This window comes from Canis lupus, chromosome 17, assembly GCF_003254725.2.
Source record: "Canis lupus dingo isolate Sandy chromosome 17, ASM325472v2, whole genome shotgun sequence".
Classification (NCBI taxonomy): domain Eukaryota; kingdom Metazoa; phylum Chordata; class Mammalia; order Carnivora; family Canidae; genus Canis; species Canis lupus.
In genome coordinates this window covers 59,413,189-59,431,023 of record NC_064259.1, presented here as the reverse complement: position 1 = coordinate 59,431,023, position 17,835 = coordinate 59,413,189, and the positions used below count along the sequence as shown (strand labels likewise).

Below are 17,835 nucleotides of genomic sequence, written 5' to 3'. Positions count from 1 at the left end.
CCATAGGTAGGGTTAGAAAGTTTAATTTCCAGATATACTGAGAAAAAAATATAACCCTAACAGCAGCAACTCTTTTTCCTAAGGGGAGGTCCTGTTCTATATCTAGGGAAAGAGACACAAGGATAGGGGGATGGAGGACTTTGGGGTACATCTTCAACTTCCCCTACAACTAAACATAATTTGCCATCTGCATTGTCCTGATCTACATGTTTGAGAGGCCGAAGAAGGCTATCTGTTACTCCATGAACAAGAGCCTGTCCACGCCTTTCTGTAGGGGCTGTCTACAGAAAAGAGGGGTGACTACCCACTACTCCTACAGTATTTTCTGGCCAGTCCCTGCACCTCATTCGAGAAGCTCCCTGATATCCATGAAGGGAGAGCATCCATAATGTTGGCACAGGAGTCTATGCCTCTGTGGTTCGTGCTGAGGTGAAGACCACGGTTTTCCGGTTTCCTAGCCTCTTCTTCCTAGAAGGGGGAATGGTTCATGAAAATGACTAGTATCCTAGGTGAAACAGATTAAAGGTGGAATAGAGTGCTTCCTAGTAGGAAAAAAAAGGACCAAAGAAATGAAAAGTAGGACCTCACCGAATCTTCCTGGCGATGAAATAAACAGCCAACAGAAGGCAGAGACAGCCAACCAAGATTCCCACTCCCAGACTCAGCATTTCGCCTGGGAGAGAGAAACACAGAAGGTGTCATCCTGGGACTAACAGATAATGAGACTTTCCCTCACGTGACGCCCCCGGCCCCTCCTACCTGGCTGTCTTACCTGTAGTATACAAGGATCCCACTGTAAGGGAAGAAGACACTGGTCAGTGGGCCTTGCGCTCCCCATCACAGCTGGGAGCAGCACACTCTGCCTCTGTGCTGGGGAAGATCATCTGGCACTCAGGGGTGGAGGGATTCCTGGTCCAAGCAAGTCCCCTTCCCCTTCTAGCCTTCTTTTTTCTCCTCCCAGGGTCTCCCATTTTCCTGCCATTGAGTCCCCCAACTCCTGTCTCCTTTTCCAAGCCCTGTGCAGTCACCTTGGATGAAAGAAGCAAAGACTGTTCGCTGATTGAGAGGCTGGGGGGCTCGGTAGTTCCGTACCAGTAGCTTAGAGGGCTCTTCTTCTGTGGAAAACAGCGTTTCCTGAAGCTCTTCCAGCTGAGGAGTAGAAGAGTGGGATTAGGGGAGAAATGTCACTCACTTTGTGGAATGGGAAAGGGTCTGAGGCTCTAACCATGACCCTGCTGCCTCACCTCTCCACCGCTCACCTGTCCCATGGAAATCTGAGCCCTTCGATTGAAGACTGTCCAGAGCACACTCTGGTAGCAGGGGGGTGTGGTGAGCGAGCCATTGTAGCGGAAGAACTGGTTCAGCTGTGGGGGGAGCAGCTCTCCCACATTGAAGGGAGGCACTGAAGTCTTCTGATCTGGGGGAGAAGAGACTGGGACTCTTCTCCCCCTCATTGTACCCCAGCTTACCCAGATAGGGCTCCCAGAAGCCAAACTCCTGGCCCCTAACTCACTGTCATCCCTGGCCTCATAGGCCTTTGTGAGGAAGTGCCCCCTGAAGTCTAATCTCAGGCTCACCTTTATGCCTGATTTCATGGAGGTGACTCAGAATATGTTCATAAACTGGATTCTTAGCCTCACCCACCTGGAAAGGGAGAGAGTTTGGAATGAGTCCACATTTGGCGTAAGGTGTTCATATAGAGAAAAAATGATCAGAGTAGGCTGCTGCCCAGCTAAGGGTGAGGGAGCAGCAATAGACATGGACAGAATTGGATTGAGCGGTGGGGACAGAGTGGGGAGAGGCTGGGAGGGATTGGGGACCACTGACCTCAATGAGGATGCCCAAGACAGCCAGGCCCTGCGGCTTTGGAGCAGCCTCGCCCAAGCTGTCATAGGAGTCAGAATCATAATGTACAATGTGGAGCTAAGGGAGGGGAGAGGAATGAAATCACTTAATGTTCCTCCACCACCCCTTTCCAAAGGCTTTGACCCCAGCTGCCACCACCACCACCACCACCACCACCGCAATATTCAGCATGCCTTAAACCTGTCCCACAAAAGTTGGCCTTATCCTCCAAGGATGACTTTTCCCAGTTTCCAGAGCCTTCCTTTCCCTGGCACCAACCATGTCCTAGTGCAAGCTTTGCTCCCTGGTACCTCGGCCGCTGTGGCTTCACCGTTGATCTGGTGCTCTGATCCCCTCAGGGATCCTGTCTCACCCCAGTGTAGGTGAAGCTGGGCAGCTACATATTTTCGGGGAAGTCCTTCCAGATACATGGTAGGGGGCAGAGAGAGTTGTACTGTAAGGAAAAGAGAGCAAGCTCAAGTCGGTGGGGGAGTGTGGTCACATTCTCACTCCTCCATAGCCACTGCTCCTTGGGAGACTTGGCCAGCCTTTTCTGCCTCCCTCCGCTAGCAGCACCCAGTCCTTCTCACCACTGCTTTTCTAGCATCTCTTCCCCCTTTTCAATGAGGATCAAGTTGACGTTATGATGCTAAATCCACCGATTGTAGACATTCACTCCCCGCCTTTGGCTATAAGGAGCTTCATTCCCATTCTCGCATCTCCAAATTTCTAGATAAAGCCATCTGAGAATTTAGAAGTTAGGCAAATGCTTCTTTCCTCAGACTCCTTAGATTGGAACTGGAGTTTATGCCTCCTTGGAGCCTGGGCTTTTTACCTGTATGGCCATTATTGTGCAGGTCCAAAGGCTCAGTGCCAGGCTGGTCGTATCCTTGGAGCTGCAGAGCAGGCAACTCGGGGTCAAAGGTCACACTGTCTGTCTGGATATCGATGGGGGATTGGGCATTGCTGCCACACTCCGGGTGAGAGGCTGGCCAGTGGTCTTGACCGTGTGGGCCTAGTGGGGATTACCATGGACATCTGTCCTGCCCTTCAAGCATCCTGCATCCTACAGGATGCCCCCCACTCCCGACCCAGGCAAAGACCCCAGTGGTGCAGGGCTTGGTGAGGCAGGGGTCCCTGCTGGACTGGCTGCTGCAGCACCCTTCACCTTCCCTGAGGCACTGATGAATCCCAGCTCTGCTATCCTGATAGCAGGAGAGTAGTGGCTTTTACTTTTCTGTAGTTTGGGGATAGAAAACTGAATAAGGAAAAGGGAATGGATAGAAGACCTGCATGCTGGAGAGGTGAGTCTAGAAGTAGGGAAGCTGGGGAAGCAAAAATGATCCTTGAAAGAGGAAGTCTCCTTAGGGGCGCCCCTATTAAGCGGCCTCTGGATTCCATCCCCTTACTGACTTTTCACCACTCATTTCTTGCGATCACTCGATCACTTGGGGACCTTGCCCTGACTCTGGAATTCACATATGAGTCAGAAGTTCAAAGGAATGGAGTCCACCTCCGCCAGGATCATAAAGTATCCTCCAGGCTCTTCCTCACCCCCCCGACCTCAGGCTCTGTCCCAATTCCAGGTGCAGGTGGGATCCCTGAGTCAGAGATAAGCCAGAAGTGATGGGCGCTGAGCTCAGTGCTCCTTTCCCCACCTGGTCCCCTCCCCACTCCAGCTGCCTCCTTCCCACACAGGCTGACGGAGGACACCCCTGGCTTTCGGGGCCCCACCGGCACGTGTGGGGCTGGGCGGTCAGGGCTGGGGCTGGGAGTCCTCCAGGTAAACTTGGGGCCTGGGGGCCCAGAGCGGGGAGGAGCCGGGCGGAGGCTGAGGGGAACTGCCCGGCGCTCGGCAGGTGGAGAGGCCCGGGTGGGAGAGGGCAGCGGGGGCCCCTGGGGCTGCGCTCACCCACGTACGTCCAGTGCTGCCGACCTGCGGGGGAGAAAGCGCGGCTGCAGCCAGGCGCGGGGGCAGCGGCCTCCCGCCCTCGGCCGCCCCCCTTCCCCTAGCGCTTCCCGGAGGAAGCCCTGAAACCCGACACCTCGGGGGAAAGGTCGGCGGGGAGCCCTATTTAAAAATCTGCGGCGGGGTTGTGCGGTACGTGCCGAGCCGAGGGGGAGGAGACCAGCGCCGAGAGCGCCCGGGACTAAAATTAACCTGCACCCGCCGGAGCCGCGCGCCCCGCCGAGCCAATCGGACACTTAGATGAGGCCGAGGGCGGGGTGTGTGAGTGTGAGGAGGGGACTGAGCGGGGGTGGGGGCGGGGGAGCACGTGGGGGTGCTCCCCGTGGGGACTGGCCGTTATTCATTTGCTCTGAAGCGTCGGGCGAGGTGGGGCCCCCGGCTGTGAATTCGCAGGGAGGTTTCTCCTCCGGTCCTAGGAGCTCTGGGGGAACTTTCCCCATTGCCCGGAGCCTCGGCTCCCTGGATCCCTAGATGCCCAGGGAAGGTGGGAGCCCGGGCAGGGTCCCCGCCACGCTGAGGCTGGTGGGTGGGCATAGGCAGCCAGGCTGAAAGTGAGGCATTGTGTGTGGAAAGGAGAGCTGCCAGCTGGGTCACATGCCGGCTCTCTGCAGTCCTATCTCAGGCCTTAGGGTCCCTTCTTACCCAGGGCCAAATGGCTTCAACGAGAGAAGGAAGGCTTTCCTGCAGGTTTTCTCTGTTATTATTTCTCTATTATTCCAATTCGAATTCTAATTCCAATTCTGGGGGAAAATTCTAAATTCCTTCCTCTCTCTCTTTCATTCCCTCAAATTCCTCAGACTTCTGAAATATCCTTGAACTTATCCTTGGGCTCTTGTCTTGGCCCATCCCTTGGTTTAGACACCTCTTGAGTAGCAGCCCAGGGGGGAGGGCTGGAGGCAGCCTCTCACTCACCAGCACCCAGGGACACTCACACAACTCGAAACCCACTCTCCTCAGGGAGTTAGGTCCGGGCTGACAGCCCTGCCTTCCCCTCCCACCAGATCCTCAACATGCTAGTTCTTTAGCTCTTCCCCTTTTTTCCCTGTTTTTTTTTTTTTTCCCCCCCTTTCCCTCAGAGGCAATTTCCAATTCTCCATTTGGCTGGTCCCCTCACCCTGTCACCCTCCCTGCATTCCCCTTCTGCTCTCTGGGCCCTCCTCCTCCCCCTGCTCTTCCAAAGGGATTTTAATTACACACCTACTGTGTACCCAATACTGTGCTAGACAAAGGAAACTAAAAAATGAGGGGTAGAGGTCCTGGGGACTCTTTGGAGCACTGGAGCCTAGTCTCCCAAGTTCTCCTCACCTAGGAGCTTCTGAAAGTCCTTTGTAAGCTTTAAAGGGCCCAATGGTGTTGACTATTATTGCTACTGCTTTCAGGGAGAAGCTGGAAATCCGTGGCCCCATATAGAATCAAGAGAGAATATTAGCTGGAGGTTCATAGTTGGGGATCCAGGTCTGACTTACTTAGAAAGTGTAGGGGTATGCCCCCACCCCCATCAGTCCTCTATCTTTTCATGCCCTGCTTTCTTGGCTCCCTAATTAAGGGAGTTCGGAAAATAAGAAGGCTGGGAGGGTCGCCTGGGACCAGAGCAGTGAGGGAAAGAGTGGGGAGAGAATCTCGAGACTGCGAGGAGATTCCCTGCAGTGTGTACAGTGTGCATACACATTCTGCTCCCCAGCCCTCCCCCCATCCCCACAAACAGTAAGCCTGGACAGGCAAAGGGGGAGGAAGGAAAGTGCTCCTCTCCCCATTCCTGTCGCTTCCCCCACATTCCTGAGTCCATTATTCAAGCTCCTTTTATACTCCTCCCACCCCCCCCTCCACTCCATTAAGTAAACCTGAAGTTGGGCACCAACAGACACACAGACATCCAGATGTACCTACCCCCTTCTGCAGCCAGGATCCAAATCACCTCCAGCAGGAGACTGAAGAACAGCATGGTATCCCCGGAAGAAGCAGGTACTGGGAGTTTGGGGACTAGAGGGACTAGGGTTGGCCGAGAAAGAGTGGGGGGGGGTGGGGATGAGGGAGAGAGGGGAGAGAGGAGGGAGGGAGGGAAGAGAGAGAGAGAGGAGTTTCTTGGAGCTGAGCTGATTGTATTTATCTCTTTTTCTCTTGCTGTCTTGTGGGCTTCCAGGGGATTTGGTTTTCAGTAGGGTACTGTAGGGTTTTGGATCCCTAGGACAAATCTTTCGCTGCCTCTTTTTAAAAATCTACCTCTACAGTCTTCAGTCCACTTGCTGGCCAGCGACTTCACAATTGCCTCCTGCTTTTAAGGTGGCTCTGGACGGGTGTACAGGGTGGGGGTGGGGGGGCTGCCTGGGTTGCTGGAGAACAGCTCCTTAAATAGCCGATTGGGCATGCGGACCTGGAGTGTGCAGCTTCATGGGAGCCCTGGCCCTGGCTCAGGAGCCCAACTGGGGTGAGCTCTTCCTTCCTCTGTTCTTCTCATCGGCACTGTCCAGGTAGGTGTCCTCTGGGGCAGCCGGGGCACGGGAGGAGGGCTTCGGGGTCCAGTCCAGCCCCCTCAGGGGGGACACTGTGTTCTCATTCCCCTTGTGGCTTCTCTAAGGGGCAGCTCTCCTGGGTGGTATGGGGCAGAGTGGGGGAAGATCTATTTCCTGTCGCTGCAGAATTTGAGCTGCCCTGGAATAGGAAGAGTCCAAAGTTTGGAGATAGACAACCTGGAGGAGCTGGGGACTCGGGGTGCAGGTGGAGGGTAGGAAGTCAAGGGCTAAAAGCTAGCTCATGAGGACTCCTGGGTGGCTCAGCGGGGGGCATCTGCCTTTGGCTCAGGGCATGATCCCAGGGTCCAGGGATCGAGTCCCACATCGGGCTTCCTGCATGGAGCTTGCTTCTCCCTCTGCCTCTCTCTCTCTCTCTGTGTCTCTCATGAGTGGATAAATAGAGTCTTAAAAAGAAAAGAAAATAAAAGCTAGCTCATGGAAAATAAAGAAGAGAACTGAGGCAAGAGACCTTGCTTGGAGCGATCTCTTCCTGCGCCTGTCACCACCCGCTTCCCACGGTGAGGCCTGGGTCCACGTGCCTGTGTGGCCTGGGTGGGGGGGGAGGTGGTTTTGTTTGCTGTATAATGCCCATTTGTGTGTCCAGTGGGGGAGGGGCTGCTGCAGCAACATAGAGAGACAGCGGCTCCAACTGCCAGGCCCAGCTACCTCCTTCCCCAGGGAGCCCAGATCTAGGGCGGTTTTTGTCATTGAAGAGGACACTGACCCCTGGCAGGGAGGCCAGGGCAGGAGGAGAGATCGGAAGACCTCAGGAACATCATTACCACCGTAAAAAAAAAAGGTAGACTCTAGAGAAAGGGTGGGGAGAGAGCAGAGAGAGAGAGACCATGTGATCTAGTTGGAAGTGGGACCCAGGGTCTTCCTTCTTGCCCAACAAAGGGCTGAGGCAGGACAAGTAGGACTGATAAAATCTGCCACCAGGGAGTTGGATGAGTAGAACACAGAGCCTGCTGAGTCTCAGGAATGTGGGCTGGTGCTTGTTTCCCCACGGGACTGGAAATCCCGATTGGAATGTACATCTTAAATCCCTCATTAGAGAATGTGAAACACACAGATAATTTCAAGCCAGCCGCTGAGACCTCTTTCTCCTCTGTGCCCTTCACCAGAGTCAACAGCCTTGAGGATGCACCCATTTGAACTCACTCTGCGCTTGTCCCTCCTGCCAAGGAGCAAGAAGAAACCAAAACAAAGGGAGCAGAGACTAAATGAGGGAGCAAGATAAATGCCAAATGAACAGAATAATGCATGTGCTGGATCATCCGGGCCTCCTGAGGCAGGAACTGCCTTGTCTTTCTGTGCCCTGTGATTGATCTGCAAAGCAAAACCATTTGCCAGATGTCATTTCCTTCTTCATTTGATGGATGTGATGTGATGACCCGTCAGAATTATTTTTCCCTTACAGATACATTTTATGTTTTGAGGTTCCCCCAAAGCCCCATCTCATCCAAGAAGAATAAAAGGTATAAAGTGTAAACTAGACATCCTGGAAATCAGGATAGTTAACACAGAGAAACAGAAAAGAAGAAAAGCAGAGACATCTACTGCACAGGGTGGTGGTAGAGGGGGAGAATAGGCCTGGACAGAATGACCTCTGCCGGGTCAGAGTTCCCTTTCAGTGGCGCCTGGAATTCAGCTTCCCCAGGCAGGTAGTGTCTTGCCAGGCGCCACCTCCTGGTTGTCTCGTGAATTTTTTTTTTTTTTTAATTTTTTTATTTATTTATGATAGTCACAGAGAGAGAGAGAGAGGCAGAGACACAGGCTGAGGAAGAAGCAGGCTCCATGCACCGGGAGCCCGACGTGGGACTCGATCCCGGGTCTCCAGGATCGCGCCCTGGGCCAAAGGCAGGCGCCAAACCGCTGCGCCACCCAGGGATCCCTGTCTCGTGAATTTTTAAAAAATTTTAAAATCTTATTTTAAAGCGTGTGACTGCTTAGGGGAAGTGTTTCACTGCTGATGGGATTTGGGATTTTGCCTACAGAAATAAACATTGTTTCACAAAAATGTCTTAGCCCCAAATCAGCACCTTCCCACTTCTGAGTGAGCAGCCTCTCCAGGCCCTCATGCTTCCCAAGTGGACAAAGGCCTTGGTTTCTGGGAAGGAGGGAGAAAGGAGGCAAGCACCATCATCCAGGCACTTGCCTTTATTTTGATCTTTTGTTCTACCATGAATATTTCTGTTGTCCCCGAGGTAATTTGGAGTAGGTGTCAGGAGGGTCCTTACATATTAAAACAAAATAAAATGCCACCCCACTACTACTCCCTTCAACTTAGTAGCCTTCAAACTCTGACTAATTGTTTGTTTTAATTCCTACTTCTGTCTCCGGGACATTCCTTAACCTGGGCTTGGCTAAACCCAAGGCATTGCACTGCCTTCTGGCGCCATCTCCTGTCCTTTCAAATGCAGTGAAATGTGAACAGGTCAGAGAATCAGGTATCCAAGTGTGGTGGCTTTCTGGTTTGTTTTTTTCTTAAAGGGTTATTATTATTATTATTATTATTATTTTAAAATATTTTATTTATTTATTCATGAGAGAGAGACAGAGAGAGGCAGAGACACAGGCAGAGGGAGAAGCAGGCTCCTCTCAGGGAGCCCAATGTGGGACTCAATCCCAGGACCAGGATCACACCCTGAGCAGAAGGCAGACACCCAACCACTGAGACACCCAGACTTCCCTATTATTATATTTTTACTTAAGTAATCTCTGCACCCCACACGTGGCTCAGTCTTACAAGCCTAAGATCAAGAGACATGCTCTTCCAACTGAGCCAGCCAGGCATCCCATTAAGAGATCTTTCTAAAAAGGATATTTAAGCTCAATAAAAGCCCTAAATAGTCTAAAACACCTTACAGGAGTTCTCTAGGTGCTCTGAGTTTGTGTGGTGGGGTATATGAGAGTTCAACGTGGGAGGGAGGCAGATCACAAAAGAAGAATGACCAACATAGGAACTTATTCAAACAATACGGGTGGTTACTACATTACTGAGAAAAGAGAATCAATGCAGAGACAATTAGATGGAATTCAATTTCCTTAAAGAGCAAGCAACTTTGTGCCATGAAATAATGTAGACTCAGAGATATTCTAATTTGGTAGATAATCGTATTTATCATCACATGCTTGTCTCCTAACACATTAGTACTGAAGCCTCTTAAGAAACAAGAGTTTTCAAGAATTAAAATCAAAGAAAAAAAAAAAAAAAGAATTAAAGTCCAAATAATCTGAGGGGGGTTGGTCAGAGCTCTGGATCATTTTCCCAGTTTTCCAGTTCATATTGCACAACAAATGCAATGTGAGACTATTGTAGACAAAAGGGAAGTTTGGGGTCTGAAATCTTACAACTTTAATTAAAAAGGAGTAATTTTGAGGGGCCTGGGTGGCTCAGTTGGTTAAGCATCTATCTTCCTCTCAGGGTCCTGGGTTAGGGCTCCCTGCCCAGAAAGGAGTCTGTTTCTCCCTCTGCCCCTATCCACCTCTGCTTGTGTGTTCTTTCTCTCTCTCATAAATACATAAAATCTTTTTCTTTTTTTTTTTTAAAGGAATAATTTTGTGTCCGGCATTGATTCCATGCCCAGATCACTGCCTGGTACATACATATTTGCTGACTGACTGAATGAATCTAGTCATTGGAGCATTTATTTGTCTTCTTTCTGTCTTTGGTATTTTACAGAATTTTAGACCAGAAGGGTTCTCAGGCATCATTCCAACTCCTTTGTTATACCCTGTGAAGACCGAGTTCTGAGGGGCTTAGGGATTTTCTCGTGATTAGACACATTGCAGCTAAGCTGACAAACCAGACCAAGGGCACAGACACCATTGGACTTACTGCTACATCACCGGTTCTTAAACATCAGTGTGCATCAGAATCACCCGGAAAACTTATAAAATTACAGATTTCTGGGCCTCCTCCCCACCATGGTTTCTGACTCTGTAGGTCTGGGGTATGTCTGGAGAATTGCATGTATAGCAGGTCCTCAGGTGATGCTGATGGTCTGAGGGACCACACCTAGGAATCAATGTCCTACGCCACCTGGAGTTGGGGAGGTAGTAGGGAGTTTGCCATTCTTTGTAGAGCTTACAGCCATTTGGAATTGTTATTTGCAGTCATCTTTATAGAGATGAGTCACACAATACCTTCACTAGTTCTAGATGTTAGGCATCATGCCATGCTAGAAATAAAAAATTAACAAGAGGTAATTTCTGCCCTCAAGAACTTCACAATCTCTTAAGGGCTACAGATATCCTACCCAATTACTAGACTACAGCAGTGAGGAGTTTTTGTTTTGTTGTGTTTTTTTTAAGGATCTTAGTTCATTCATAAGAGACACAGAAGCAAAGATACAGGCAGAGGGAGAAACAGGCTTCCTGTGGGAAGCCCGATGTGAGACTCCATCCCAGGATCATGCCCTGAGCCAAAGGCAGATGCTCAAACCACTGAGCCACCAGGTGCCCCAGCAGTGAGTAGTTCTAAATAGTGGTGGAGCAAAATATTATGGGAACCGAGAGAGATCGGCAACTAGCAGTGAGATTTTCTTTACTTGATATCAACAGTCTTTCCACAGAATGGGAGCATAACTAGGTCCTAGAGTTATATATAACAGCATGAAAATTCCACTCCAAGGCAGGCAGATTCATGCTTCACTGTCTTGGAGACACTGTCAAAGCAGGATTCTCCTTAATGTATCTTATAAATTGCTTCCTCTGCAAGAAAGGAGGAAAAAGAATAGCATGGTGCCCTGGAATTGTAGTTGTTCTTTGTTCCATCTGCTCTGGTGGCTGCCTCATTCTGCCTGTCTTCTTCCTTTTCTCCTTATTTTCTACCATTCATCTAACTCAAATGAAGGTCGTATACCAACCCAAGCAAAAGACATTGACATTTCTACCATTTCCCTTCCTTGGTGAGATAAAGACATTTTTTCTTTGTTTTTAAAGGAATTGTTATGTTTAAATCCCTATAGGAATAAGAATCAGAGGAATCTGATTAGGATCAGAGAATTATATGACATAATCTTGTTACACTGGGTACCTTATTACTGGTTTATATCATCCCCCAAATAAGAAGTCTGTTCTCAGATTGGATTGTGACAAATGGTTTGGAGTTCTTTGAAACTTTATAAGAGAAAGAACTTGCAGGCAGCCCTGGTGGCTCAGCGGTTTAAGCACCGCCTTCAGCCCAGGGCCTGATCCTGTAGACCTGAGATCAAGTCCCATGTCGGGCTCCCTGCATTGAGCCTGCTTCTGCCTCTGTCTGTGTCTCTATCTCTGTCTCTCGTGAATAAATAAAATCTTAAAAAAGAGAGAGAGAAAAAGAATTTGCTGTGTTTTCATGGACATCTTATCTGATCTCAAAATAGCTATGCATTTTTAAAATTTTTATTTTTTAAAATATTTTATTTATTTATTCTTGAGAGACAGAGGGAGAAGGAGAGAGAGGTAGAGACACAGGCAGAGGGAGAAGCAGGCTTCATGCAAGGAGACCGACTGGGACTCGATCCCAGGACTCCAGGATCACACCCTGCACCGAAGGCAGGAGCTAAACCGCTGAGCCACCCTGGCTGCCCTATGCATTTTTTTTTTAAAATTTTTATTTATTTATGATAGTCATACACAGAGAGAGAGAGAGAGGCAGAGACACAGGCAGAGGGAGAAGCAGGCTCCATGCACCGGGAGCCTGATGTGGGATTCGATCCCGGGTCTCCAGGATCACGCCCTGGGCCAAAGGCAGGCGCCAAACCGCTGCGCCACCCAGGGATCCCCTGCATTTTTTTTTTTTTAAGGACATGATTCTTGGGGCACCTGGGTGGTTCAGTTGGTTAAGTGTCTGCCTTCAGTGCAGGCCACGATCCCAGGGTCCTGGGATGGAGCCCCACATTGGGCTCCCTGCCCAACAGAGAGTCTGCTTCTCCCTCTGCCGTTCCCCTGCTTATGCTTGCTGTCTCAAATAAATAAATAAAATATTATTTTAAAAAAGGATATGAGTCTTAAAAGGTAAAATGACTTGGCTGAAGTCATATAGAAATATTACTGGGACAAAGAATCAGGTTCTGACTGATCCCTCACCCAAACCATGTTAAAATACTTTAAAAAAATCTTTAAGTAAAATAGAGGATTTTAAATTTATTTTTATTTATTATTATTATTATTTATTTTCTTTTAGTAGAGGATGTTTCTGGTTCTGGCTGCTGTTGCTGCCTCAATTAATTCCCTGTAGTAGTTGAGGAGACATTGCTCAGAGGAGGAACTCCAAAAGCCAAAAAAAAATATATTTTTTAAAGCTTCAAGTCATTTCTTTCTTTCTTTTTTTTAAAGATTTATTTATTTATTTATGATAGACATAGAAAGAGGCAGAGACACAGGAGGAGTGAGAAGCAGGCTCCATGCCGGGAGCCCAACACAGGACTCGATCCCGGGACTCCAGGATCGCTCCCTGGGCCAAAGGCAGGCGCCAAACCGCTGAGCCACCCAGGGATCTCCTCAAGTCATTTCTAAAGCAACATCTGCAAAAGTGAAATGCAGCTATTAATGAGCTCTTAGATTCTGCACTCTATTGTTCTATCCAATATACTTATTAGTTCAGGTATTACATATATTTTAATTAAATAGCACTCTCACAGGTTGGTTATACATCCATTTACATTGGGAAAAATTGATATCTTTGCTGCTTTTTTTTTTTTTTTAATTTATTTATTCATGATAGACAGAGAGAGGCAGAGACACAGGCAGAGGGAGAAGCAGGCTTCATGCCGGGAGCCTGATGTGGGACTCGATCCCGGGACTCCAGGATCATGCCCTGGGCCAAAGGCAGGCACTAAACCACTGAGCCACCCAGGGATCCCTCTTTGCTGCTTTTTAAAAAAATTAAAAGGAGGGGCATCTGGGTGGCTCAGCCCATTAAGCCTCCAATTCTTAGTTTCAGGTCAGGTCTTGATCTGAGAGTCGTGAGTTTAAGCCCTGCTTTGGACTCCATGTTGGGAATGCAGCCTACTTAAAAAAAATAATAAAAATAAAGGAAATGGTTACTTGGAGTTGGCTCTAGAATGGTAGAAAACATCAGATCTTAGCAATGGCTTGTCACTTTTCCACTTAATTTTCCTTATTATTATTTTATTTTTTAAAATTATACAAGTAATACCTGAGGAATTTAGGGAAAATAGAAAATTCAAGAAAGAAAAATATTACCATGATTTGCAATTCCTTCAATAAGAGATAACTGTGTTAACATTCTGGTATCTTATAAATGTTTTTTTTTTATTTTATTACAAATGTTTTTTAATGAAGTTACATCTAAGTGCATACTTTTTATGTGTACATATATTGTACTTTTTAAAAAACTGGAACCAGGGCAGCCTGGGTGGCTCGGTGGTTTAGCGCCGCCTTCGGCCCAGGGCCTGATCCTGGAGACCCGAGATCAAGTCCCATGTCAGGCTTCCTGCATAGAGCCTGCTTTTCCCTCTGCCTGTGTCTCTGCCTCTGTGTGTCTTATGAATGGATAAATAAAATCTTAAAAAAAAAAAAAAAGTGGAACCATACTCTACACGTAATTCTTCTGTAACCTTTTTTTCTAACGTTATTTTATGAACATTCTTTTATGTCAATAAATATGTACCCCTGTTTTTCTTTCTTTTGCTTTAATGGATGGCTTGTTCCTTTCTTTAATTACAAAAGGAATGAGACCTACATTTTAAATTATTGAACACATATAAAACCCAGTATATATTCATATTCACTAGAGCTACAAAGTATTATCGCTATCAGAAAATTCTTTATTTTATTTTATTTTTTAAAATTTTGTTTATTTATTCATGGCAGACACAGAGAAAGAGAGAGGCACAGACACAGGCAGAGGGAGAAGCAGGCTCCACACAGGGAGCCCGATGTGGGACTCGATCCCAGGACTCCAGGATCACACCCCAGGCCGAAGGCAGCACTAAACCGCTGGGCCACCGGGAGTGCCAAGAAAATTCTTTAATTATAATTCACATTCACTTCTTCCTCTACTAATCTATCAATATTTTAACTAAGCAGAACAGCAATCTCACGTTTGTTTCTGGAGTTACTCTAAGCACCAGATATGTTTGGATTTTCTGATAGTGAAATATTTATACTTCACAATGAACCCAATTATAGAAAGAAGTTTACTATGAGTCCACTCTCCCCTTCTCTGTTATCAATTTAAACTTCATAGTATTGTGTAGAAATAACCTGATATATTTAATCACATCTCTGCCTTGGGATTGTTAGAGGTTTTTTTTTTCTTTCTGTTTTTATCTGTAACATACTTTAATGAGAATGGTCTTGTTCATATATATTTACACATTGTCCAATTGTTTCCTAGAATTGCAAGAGGGTCTGTGGACTTTCTTTTAACTTTCTATTATGAAAAAGTTCAAACTCAACCCTTTTTAAAAAAAAGACTTCTTTATTTATTTCAGAGAGAGAGAGAGGGAGTGTATGTGAGCATGTGCATACACACGCACATGGTCAGGGGAGGGGAAAAGGAAGAGGGAGAGAGAGTCTTTAGCTGACTCCAAGCTGAGATTGGAGCGTGATGTGAGGCTTCATCTCAGGACTCTGAGATCAGGACCTGAGCAGAAACCAAGAATGGGGTGCTTAAACAACTGTACCACCGAGGCGCCCCCCAATCTTTTTTTTAAAGTCAGGTTTATAGGGGTATAACTTACAGACAGTAAAATTCATCCTTTAAAAAAAAGATTTTATTTGAGAGAGAGAGAGTGCAAGCAGCGGGGAGAGGCAGAGCGAGAGGGAGAAGCCGACTCCCTGCTGAGCAGGGAGCCCGATATAGGGCTTGATCAGAGGACCCTGAGATGACCTGAGCTGAAGGCAAACACTAAACCAACTGAGTCACCCAGGTACCCCCAGTAAAACTCATCCTTGTTAGTGTACAGTTCTATGTGTTTTGACAAATGCATACAGCCATGTAACCACCATCATAATCAAGATACAGACCAGTTCATCCCCCCTGCCACACCATAATTCCCTTGTGCCCTTTGTAATCAGCTTCTCTTCCCACACGCATCCTTTGGTAACTACTGATCAGTTTTCTGACCCTATAATTTTGCCTTTCCCAGAATGTTTTATGTATGAAATTATACAGTATGTAGTCTTTTGAGTCTGGCTTCTTTCACTTAGCATTCATTCATGTGGTTGCATATCAGAAATTTGTTGCATTTTATTGCTGAGGTTTTCTCACTCTCTGGAAGTACCACAGTTTGTTTATTCATTTACCAGTTGAAGAACGTGTGGGTTGTTTCTAGGTTTTAGCAACCAAGAATCAAACCACCATAAACATTTGAGTACAGGTTTTTGAATGAATCTATTTTTTTAATTGTTCTTGAGTGGGAGTAGTGAACACACTGTGCTGGGCTGTATGGTAAGTGTATGTTTAACTTTATAAGAAATGGCTCAACTGTCTGTCATAGGGGTCATATTGTTTTTCTTTTTTTTTTTTTAAGATTAAAAAAATGTTTTATTTATTCATGAGACTCAGAAAAAGGCAGAGACATAGGCAGAGGGATAAGCAGGCTCCTTGGGGGGAGCCAATGTAGGACTTGATCCCAGGATCCCGGGATCATGACCTGAGCCGAAGGCAGATACTCAATCACTGAGCCACCCAGGCGTCCCAATGTATGTATTTTTATTGATTCATGAGAGACACACAGAAAGAGGCAGAGACATAGGTCTCTTTAAAAAATGATCAGAGGACCTGAGATGACCTGAGCTGAAGGCAAACACTAAACCAACTGAGTCACCCAGGCACCCCCAGTAAAACTCAGTAAAACAATTTTTTAAAATCTTTAAAAAAATGTATTTATTTATTCATGAGAGACACACAGAAAGAGAGAGAGAGAGAGAGAGGCAGAGACACAGGCAGAGGGAGAAGCAGGCTCCATGCAGGGAGCCTGACATGGGACTCGATCCCAGGTCTCCAGGATCAGGCCCTGGGCTGAAGGCAGTGCTAAACCGCTGAGCCTGAGCCACTCAGGCTGCCTGAGATCCATTCAATTGGAGGAAATTTTGGTTTACAGATGAGGAAGTCTACATTGGTGAGTGTAGCAAGCTCTTCAAAGACAACATTGAAACAACAAATGAGAAACAAAAAAGGCACAAAAACAAAACAGCAAATAAAAAAGATACATATTGAAAGTAAATCCATCATTTTGTAAGAAATAATAACAGCAAAATAATTTATCCTAACCCAAAATACTACCTGTCAAAACAGCTCAAATAACCAAGCAGTGAATTAAATGGACCACATTGCACCAGTCACCCAGCTTCTATCAAATTTCAATATATTTCAGTAGGATTGCATTTAACTCTTGGGTTACAAAGACTTTGTTTTTATTTTGTGGAAGCTATTGATGTGATTGAACTAAAGTTAAATGGAAACCCAAACACAGCCTTGGCAAAAATCTAAACTGTATTAAGAAATAAACAAGAGAACATACTTATTGAAATACATGGCAGAAGAATATACCAAAATCCTGTCAACAGGCATTGTGCGTTGAATGAGCTCTCTATCTTGTAGTAGGTTTGGCTTTGGCATGCTAAACTTCTCCATAACAAAATGTATGTATATTCTTGTCTTTTAGTACAGAATAAGAAAAGCATATATTGGCTTAAAGACAGCTGAAACACTCAATATATTTTCTTGTCTTTGTAGAAGGTCCACAAGTCAGTTGTTAGCTTATTATTATTATTATTTTCTAGAGAGGAAAGGGGGGAGGGGCAGAGGGAGAGAATCTTTTTTTTTAAAGATTTTATTTATTTATTTACTTATTCATGAGAGACACAGGAAGAGAAACAGAGACAGAGGCAGAGGGAGAAGCAGGCTTCCCAAGGGGAGTCCGATGCAGGACTCGATCTCAGGACCCCGGGATCACGACCTAAGCCAAAGGCAGACGCTCAACCACTGAGTCACCTAGGTGCCCTGGAAGAGAGAGAATCTTAAGCAGGCTCCATGCCTACTCAGAGCCCAATGGCAGGCTTGATCTCATGATCATGAGATCATGACATGAGCTGAAATCAATGTCGGACACTTAACTGACTGAGCCACCTAGCTGCCCATATCTCATATTGATTTTAAATTTAATTTTTAATTTTATCAAAGCAGTACAGGTACATAATTTAAAAAGCCAAATAGATTGATAAAAGTCATAACACTCACTTTTTCACAATGGGTTTGGCACCAGAACGCAAGTGTCATGAAAACCACTACTAAACCTAAACCAAAACGGGAAAGGAAAGAGTCACATCAACATCATTGTCATTGGACATGTAGATTTGGGCAAGTCTACCACGACTGGTCATCTGATCTACAACTCTGGTGAGATCGACAAAAGAACTATTCAAAAATTTTGAGGAGGCTGCTGATATGGGAAAGGACTCCTTTACATATGCTTGGGTCTTCTATAAACTGAAAGCTGAATGTGAGTGTGGTATCACCATTGATACCTCCTTGTGGAAATTCGAGAACAG

General features: G+C 46.6%; 2 protein-coding genes across 8 annotated transcripts in view; one reads left to right on the top strand and one right to left on the bottom strand.

Annotated features, from left to right (window-relative positions):
- Window positions 1-7: 7 nt before the first annotated feature.
- Window positions 8-6,325, bottom strand: CA14 (carbonic anhydrase 14). Of its 7 annotated transcripts, none has more exons than XM_049095877.1 (12): window positions 6,186-6,325; window positions 5,702-5,803; window positions 3,758-3,781; window positions 2,681-2,860; window positions 2,157-2,299; window positions 1,828-1,923; window positions 1,578-1,644; window positions 1,245-1,417; window positions 1,029-1,149; window positions 773-793; window positions 589-673; window positions 8-468 (listed from the first exon to the last, which is right to left on the bottom strand). In XM_049095877.1, the coding sequence occupies exons 1-12, from the start codon at window positions 6,202-6,204 to the stop codon at window positions 405-407; spliced, it is 1,095 nt and encodes a 364-aa protein (XP_048951834.1). In that variant the 5' UTR covers window positions 6,205-6,325; the 3' UTR covers window positions 8-404. The 7 variants fall into 7 exon arrangements, with proteins under 7 accessions (XP_048951834.1, XP_048951835.1, XP_035556788.1 ...); XM_049095878.1 differs by having other exon boundaries at window positions 1,260-1,417; XM_035700895.2 differs by lacking the exon at window positions 6,186-6,325 and adding an exon at window positions 6,035-6,052.
- The window catches only part of ANP32E (acidic nuclear phosphoprotein 32 family member E), a 44,077-nt gene continuing 32,388 nt past the window's right edge, over window positions 6,147-17,835 (top strand). The window contains exon 1 of the mRNA XM_049095883.1: window positions 6,147-6,282. The gene's annotated coding sequence lies outside the window, so the exon portion shown is untranslated. The remainder of the gene's footprint in view (window positions 6,283-17,835) is intronic.

Coding starts and splice junctions, on each gene's coding strand:
- CA14 (XM_049095877.1), bottom strand. Junction 3,782..5,701: donor GATCCTGGCTGCAGAAGGGG/GTAGGTACATCT, acceptor TCTCCCCCGCAG/GTCGGCAGCACTGGACGTAC. Junction 1,645..1,827: donor TCTTGGGCATCCTCATTGAG/GTCAGTGGTCCC, acceptor CTCCCTTTCCAG/GTGGGTGAGGCTAAGAATCC.